This window comes from Cyanistes caeruleus, chromosome 3 (assembly GCF_971803275.1).
Source record: "Cyanistes caeruleus chromosome 3, bCyaCae1.hap1.1, whole genome shotgun sequence".
NCBI lineage: Eukaryota > Metazoa > Chordata > Aves > Passeriformes > Paridae > Cyanistes > Cyanistes caeruleus.
The window spans coordinates 115,721,225-115,728,602 of record NC_141703.1 but is presented as its reverse complement, the minus strand read 5'-3'; the positions used below and the strand labels follow the sequence as shown (position 1 = coordinate 115,728,602).

The 7,378-nt window shown below is 40.9% G+C and overlaps 2 protein-coding genes across 2 annotated transcripts; both read left to right on the top strand.

Moving 5' to 3' along the window:
- Window positions 1–589: 589 nt before the first annotated feature.
- LOC147654489 (protein NYNRIN-like) lies at window positions 590–2,797 on the top strand. The gene has a single exon (XM_086883805.1). It carries the CDS (start codon window positions 590–592, stop codon window positions 2,795–2,797), a length of 2,208 nt encoding a protein of 735 aa, XP_086739931.1.
- A 24-nt stretch (window positions 2,798–2,821) lies between these two features.
- Window positions 2,822–6,829, top strand: LOC147654488 (endogenous murine leukemia virus Env polyprotein from Emv-2 locus-like). The gene has a single exon (XM_086883777.1). The coding sequence runs from the start codon at window positions 3,379–3,381 to the stop codon at window positions 5,434–5,436; it is 2,058 nt and encodes a 685-aa protein (XP_086739903.1). The 5' UTR covers window positions 2,822–3,378; the 3' UTR covers window positions 5,437–6,829.
- The last annotated feature ends 549 nt before the right edge of the window (window positions 6,830–7,378 follow it).

The following is a 7,378-nucleotide window of genomic DNA, read 5'->3' as shown; positions in this document are numbered from 1 at the left end:
AGTAAGTTGGGGCCTGACAGTTTGTGGTACAGTGTTATAGATTTAAAAGATGCATTCTGGGCCTGTCCTCTTGATGAGGCTAGTCGAGATTATTTCGCTTTTGAATGGGAAGATCCAGATACGGGGAGGAGACAACAACTGAGATGGACGGTATTACCCCAGGGATTCACCGAATCCCCCAATTTATTTGGGCAAGCATTAGAACAGATTTTACAGGATTATCAGATAGACCCAAGAGTGACCTTGATACAATATGTGGATGGCTTGCTTTTAGCTGGGAAAGAGGAAGAAGACGTAAAGAGAGAGAGTATTAAGTTGTTAAATTTTCTGGGTTTAAAGGGATTGAAAGTATCCAAGGCAAAGCTCCAATTCGTTGAAAAAGAGGTAAGATATTTAGGTCATTACCTTAAAGAAGGAAAAAAAAAAGATAGATCCTGAAAGAGTACAAGGAATTTTATCATTACCAATTCCAAAAAATAAAAGACAGATACGTCAAATCTTGGGATTAACAGGATACTGTAGACAGTGGATTGAAAATTATAGTAGCAAAGTTACATTTTTATATCATAAATTGACACAAGAGGGATTAATGAAATGGAGTTTAGAAGATACAGAAAAATTCCGGGAGCTAAAAGAAAGTTTAATTCATGCTCCTGTCTTGAGTCTCCCAGATTTAAGGAGACCTTTTTATTTGTTTGTAAATGTGGAAGATGGAATTGCCTTCGGAGTTTTGACTCGGGAGTGGGCAGGGAGAAAGAAGCCGATAGGGTATCTATCAAAGATCTTGGACCCCGTGAGTAAGGGCTGGCCAACTTGTTTGCAAGCAGTAGCAGGATGTGCCCTGCTGGTGGAGGAAGCTAGGAAAATCACCTTTAATAGCAATTTGAAGGTAATGTTCCCCCATAATATTCGGGGTGTGTTACAACAAAAGGCGGATAAGTGGATTTCAGATGCTAGACTTCTAAAATATGAAGGAATTTTAGTTGAGGCCCCAAACTTAATATTAGAAACCACCACTTTACAAAATCCGGCTGCATTTTTGTATGGAGAACCCGAAGGCGAATCCCTGACACATGACTGTATAACTACAATTGAGGAACAAACCAAAATTAGACCTCATTTGGAAGCAGAGGAATTAGAAAGCGGAGAAAAGTTGTTTGTGGATGGGTCCTCCAGAGTAATAGAAGGAAAGAGGAAAACAGGCTATGCCATTGTACGAGGACCTGATTTGCAAGTCCTAGAATCAGGTCCATTAGACAAATCTTGGTCAGCCCAAGCTTGTGAATTGTATGCAGTATTAAGAGCATTGGAATTATTAGAAGGAAAGGAGGGGACAATATATACAGATTCCAGATATAGTTATGGAGTGGTGCATACGTTTGGTAAACTGTGGGAAGAAAGAGGTTTAATAAATTCCCAAGGGAAAGATTTAGTCCATCAAAAACTCATAATTGCAGTATTAAAAGCCCTGAGAGGGCCCAAAAAGTTGGCAGTGGTTCATTTGAAAGGACATCAGACGGGAATGGACTTGAGGAGTAGGGGAAATAATGCCGCAGATCAGGAGGCAAAACGGGTGGCATTACGGACAATGGTCCTAAAAGAAAAAGGGGGGCATGAAGAAATTATGGAACATAAGGATAGTGATTTAAGAAGTAAATTTACTGAGGAAGAGAGATTAAAACTCCCAGAGACAGGAGCGATAGAAAACTCAGAGGGGAGATGGTTCCTTCCAGATGGCCGAGAAGTACTACCAAAAGCCATAGCTCAGAGAATATTAGAAAAAATGCATCAAAGGACACATTGGGGAGCACAAGGACTAATCGATTATTTTGCAGCAAAGTATATGAGCACAGGTATTCGAGACTTAGCTAAGCAAATTACTAGAAGCTGCCTCCCATGTTTAAAAACAAATAGAAAGAATCTCAGAAAATTACCTTATGGAGGGAGACCCTTAGCAAAAAGACCTTTTGCAAATATTCAGATTGACTTTGCAGAACTACCAAAGGTAGGGAGACTTAAATATCTCCTGGTCCTAGTGGATCATCTCACCCATTTTGTAAAAGCTTTCCCTACATCTAGGGAAACTTCACGAACAGTTGTAAAGGTGTTATTGGAAGAAATAATTTCCAGATATGGGGTACCAGAGACAATAGACTCTGACAAAAGTCCCCATTTTACATCAAAAATAACTCAGGAGGTGTCGGAGGCATTAGGAATAAAGTGGGAACAACACACCCCTTGGCACCCTCCAAGTTCTAGGAGAGTAGAAAGAATGAATGGAGAAATAAAAAAACAACTTACTAAGCTAGTAATGGAAACAAAACTATCATGGGTCAAATGTGTTCCATTAGCCTTTCTGAATATTCGAACTCAGCCAAGGGCAGATTTGGGAATTTCCCCTTTTGAGATGTTATATGGTATGCCTTATAATATAGAAGAAGTTCAAACACATCCAAATGTAAGTGATCAGTATATCAATAAGTACTTAATAAAATTAATGAAGTATAAGAAGGCATTGTGGGAAAAAGGAATGCTAGCTCAAAGACCACCATTGGATTTTATATTACACCAAGTACAACCCGGAGATTGGGTGTTGATAAGAAGTTGGAAAGAGAACCCCCTAACACCAAAGTGGGAAGGACCGTATCAAGTCCTGCTAACAACTGATTCTGCAATCCGAACTGCGGAGAAGGGATGGACACATGCCAGTCGAATTAAGGGACCTGTGGAGCCACCAAAAACTAATAACTGGGAAGTGGTTAGCCCGGCTGGGGACCTGAGACTTAAAATATCCTGAAAAAAAAAAAAAAAAAAAAAAAAAAAAAAAATCTGAAAATTATTAATCTGCTTAGAAACTTATGAATAGTAAACTCCATAAAGGCTTTTATATAGAATATAAGATACCCCCATCTAGTAGGGAGGAAATATATAATAGTAATGTTAAAATAGGTTGTGCTGTATGCCAGAATTGTTACCCTTTTGTTTGTTTTAAAAGTATAGTATGTGAAGAACATTGGTGGACCCACTGTCATAGAGGCTACCCACCGAGAGGGGTGTGTAGATTTTGCTACATTGCCCAGAGGAGACTCACCGATTGGGCCTTAAGAACCAAAACACAGGCAGGGGAATTTGAGAAAGGATCAGAAAAGTGGTGGGCCATTTACTCAAAAGGAGTCAATTCCTTGTATTATTGTTACCATCCAAACGAACCTGCACCTTTTGTAATAAATATAGTAGCTGGGTCGTGCAGACGGTGGCTCCAGGAATTGAGGTGTGATACCCCTTTAGTAAAACATAGAAGTTGGGAAAAATATATACAAAGAAAGAATAAAAAAAGGAGTAATCTCCCTCCTGAAGAATACTCTTGCTGCCGAGACGATGGTACACCCCGTGGCCCGAGGCAACCGGGTCGACGACGGGAGAGGCAGAGGAGTAATAAACTGTGGAGGGAAACACTCCAAAATACATGGGACCAAAAGGTCATGGTCCTGGAAATGCCACAAGAATGGGAATGAGACAACCCAGCAAAATAATTTATGGGAAGCCCAAATTGGTATTTTACAAAAGAAAAGCCTCTATTATAGCAAGGGAAGCCAATGCTCATTAAAAAGGTCAGTAATATTTATAATTTTAATTAGCACATTTAACATTTGTACAAGTAAGACTCATGAACCCTTTAATTGGTCCTTAACCCGATGGGAGGACCAGGTTATTATTCTATCACAAATTACCTCTGGAGCCCCTAGCTTTCAAGTTACACTAGACTCTCTCATTAAGTGGAAGGGTATTAATTATTTCCCACCTGGGCATAAGGTACTATACATGTGCCCAGCTTCTAATCCAGGCAGAGGGTATTGTAATTATCCCGGAGAATTTTACTGTAGATATTGGGGCTGTGAGACAATTTCCATGGGATGGAAAGTACAAAACCCAGATAAGTATCTAAAGGTTGAATGGGGTCCACACGGATGTGTAAAGCCCTGGATAGGCCCCTCAGGGGAGATAACATATATTGGAACTTGCAAATTTCACTATATAAATATTACACAATCCCAAGATCCTGGGTGGTTATTGGGAAGAACCTGGGGTCTCAGAGTATGGGAACCCGGAAGGGATCGGGGGGTGCATATACTCATAAAGAAAGAGGTAGTTCCCCATGACTCGGGATCTGTTGGACCAAATCCAGTGGTGTGGGGAGTAGAAGACCCTAAAGTAAGGGATCACAATAACCATTCAGAAAAATTAGAAAATAACACCCAAGTATTAACCACAGTAGAGACACCCCAAGAATATGGAAACAAAGCTCTTTGGAAAATTCTGCAAGCTACCTTTAAAGTATTAAATGATACACATCCAAATTTAACTAGAGAATGTTGGTTATGTTATAACATTAATCCACCCTTTTATGAGGCCATAGGCTCCATAGCAGAACCAAAAAGAGTGAATGGTACCAATCCTGCTGCTTGCTTATGGCAATCAGGAAGGGAAAATACTCCAGGAATAACATTATCTCGAGTCACTGGAAAAGGGAAATGTGTGGGAAATGTGCCCCTAGATAAGAATTACTTATGCCAAACAAAAATACTGATTAATGACCCTCGCAAGCCAGCTCAGTGGCTGATTCCAGCACCTAATACTAAATGGGTTTGTAACACTTTAGGAGTAACCCCATGTGTTTCTATAACAGCCTTTAATGAAACTTATGAATTCTGCATACAGGTCATAATAGTTCCCAGAATTATTTATCATTCTGAAGAATATGTGTATACACAATATCAAAACCCAGAACATCATTTAGTGAAGCGAGAACCCCTCACAGCACTAACAGTAGCTGTATTGCTAGGCATAGGAGGGGCTGGATTAGGAACAGGTGTAGCATCTTTAGTAAATCAGCACCAGGGACTCAGAGAGCTTAGAATTTCAGTAGATGAGGATTTAAGAAGAATTGATAAATCTATAAAGGATCTCACAGACTCCCTAGACCCACTGGCTGAAGTGGCCTTACAAAATAGAAGGGGATTAAATCTATTATTTTTACGACAAGGAGGCCTTTGTGCTGCCCTTAAGGAAGAACGTTGTGTACATGTAAATAAAAGTGGAATAGTAAGAGAAACCATGGCCAAATTACAGGAAGGACTGAAAAAGAGAAAAGAAGAACAAGAAATGCAACAGAATTGGTATGAATCTTGGTTTAATTACTCCCCCTGGTTAAGTACTTTATTATCCACCATAATGGGGCCCTCAATTTTACTAATTTTAGTACTTACTTTAGGCCCTTGCATTCTTAATAAAATTATTAATATCGTAAAAAACAGATTAGAAGCAGCACACCTTATGTTAATACATGCTAAATATGAGGCCTTAAAGGGAGAAGAAACAGAAGATTATTTAGAATTAAGTAAAAAAGAACTACAAAGATTCAGCGAACAAAAGTAAGAAATAGAAAAAGGGGGGGGTTGTGATAGATAGAAACTCTTTTGTTCGCCTAAATAAAAAGATATGATAGAATGCTTTGCGAAATTGTACTTTAGATATAAAGTTGAGAAGGGGCTGAAGGCCACTAACTTGCTGAAGCTGGCATAATTAATAACAGACTAGCAGAAATTCCTGGAACACTAGGACAAGATAAACCTTGAGAGAGAAACAGTGAGAAAAGGTCAGTAGAGTAGGAGTGAGGAAGACTTGGAGCCTCCCTTCTACGACCACAAGAGGGCAGAGAAAGATCATCTAATGACCAGAGACGCATGCGTAGAAACGCCGGAGGAAAGCCACATCATCAGGAGGCCGAAACGAATAAAAGGACAAACATGGAAGCGGGAAGCGCGGCAGCTCCGTGGGAAGAGGTTTCTCCTTCTCCTCCCTGCCGCCCGGCGCCGACTTTGCTTATTGCTGGCTTGCTATAATTAATAAAACCTTTCCTTATATATCTCTCTTTCTAGTGTATTCGTGTATTCATAACACTCTCCATGATATTGCCAATGCTGCAATCTCTGACATCTCTTCTTGTCACCCCAGGTAACAAGGTGCCAACGCAGTGCTTCACTAACATTAAGCAAGGGGCAAGTGAGTATTTCATTAAATATATAGACAAGCTGAAATTGCCATTGAAAAGCAAATAGAGTGCCCAAAGGCACAAAAAGAATTGTTGGTAAAAATAGCAATGGCCAATGCCAACATGGAATGTAAAGCAGTTTTACAGGCCCTCCCACCTGACCCTGAACCAACCATAAGACCAAATGGTTGAAGCCTGCGCCAAGCATGTCTCCACTTCTACCGAAAACACAGTAGCCCTTGCGGGTTCTAAAGGGCTGGCAGAAAGGATATCCAGTGCCTATGCAGCTGAAATGATAAAGGACTCAAGCTCAAGCCACTGTTTTAACTGCGGCAAGCCTGGACACTTTTTTAAGGATTGCCCCGAGAGACATTTTTTATAGCCACCCAACCACCAATGGTTACCCAGACCAAACTGGCATTAAGGAAACTTCAATCAGAGCATGGGACAGCCCCGTGCACTGACATCAAATCAAATGCCGCACCACTCCATCCCTCCTGCAAAAACTACCATCCCGCCTCCATGGGGACTTAGGTCACAGGTGCAGTGTTTGCTTCAGCCCACACAGGAGAAAATGCCAAACATACCAGCCAACATTTTCTCCTTGTGTTTGCTACCCTGGGAGTCCCAGAACAAATAAAAACAGATCATGGGCCCGCTTACACCTCCCATAGACTGAGAGATTTCTTCAGCCAGTGCGGGGTGAAGCACGCCACAGGCATACCTCACTCTCCCACAGGGCAATCAATAGTGGAAAGGACACATCAGAACCTTAAAAGAGTCCTTGATCAGCAGTGGGGAGGAACAAAGATCATTCTTCCCATTGAGAGGCTCTGTAAGGCTCTGCATGTTATGAATTTTTTTAATTGTTCACCTACAGAGCCCGACCCCCCTGTAGTTCTACATACCCCTGTAGAAGTATGGCACTTCTCTAATTTGACCCATGCCAAACTCACAGAGAGGTCACCAATGCGGATCAAGGATCCTGAGTCACAACAGACATCAGGACCTTTCCCATTGATTAGCTGGGGGAGAGGGTATGCTTGTGTGTTAACACCATCTGGTCCTAGGTGGCTCCCAGGGAAAAAAATAAAAACATACCTAGTCCCTGCAAACCCTTCTCAAAACACGACCAAATTCTAAAAAAAAATCCCACCAAATCTCCACTAATTCCCACAAAATACATGAAAAATCCCTCAAGATCCCTAAATCGCCTCACTATCCCACAAAATTCCACAAAAATCACACAAAACCTCCACAAGTTTCCACAAAATCTAAGAAAAATTCCTCAAAATACTTCAACTCTCCTCAAAACCACACAAAGTC

Excerpts from the sequence above, each read along its gene's own strand:
- LOC147654489 (XM_086883805.1), top strand. The coding sequence starts at position 590 with ATGAAATGGAGTTTAGAAGATACAGAAAAATTCCGGGAGCTAAAAGAA.
- LOC147654488 (XM_086883777.1), top strand. The coding sequence starts at position 3,379 with ATGGTACACCCCGTGGCCCGAGGCAACCGGGTCGACGACGGGAGAGGC.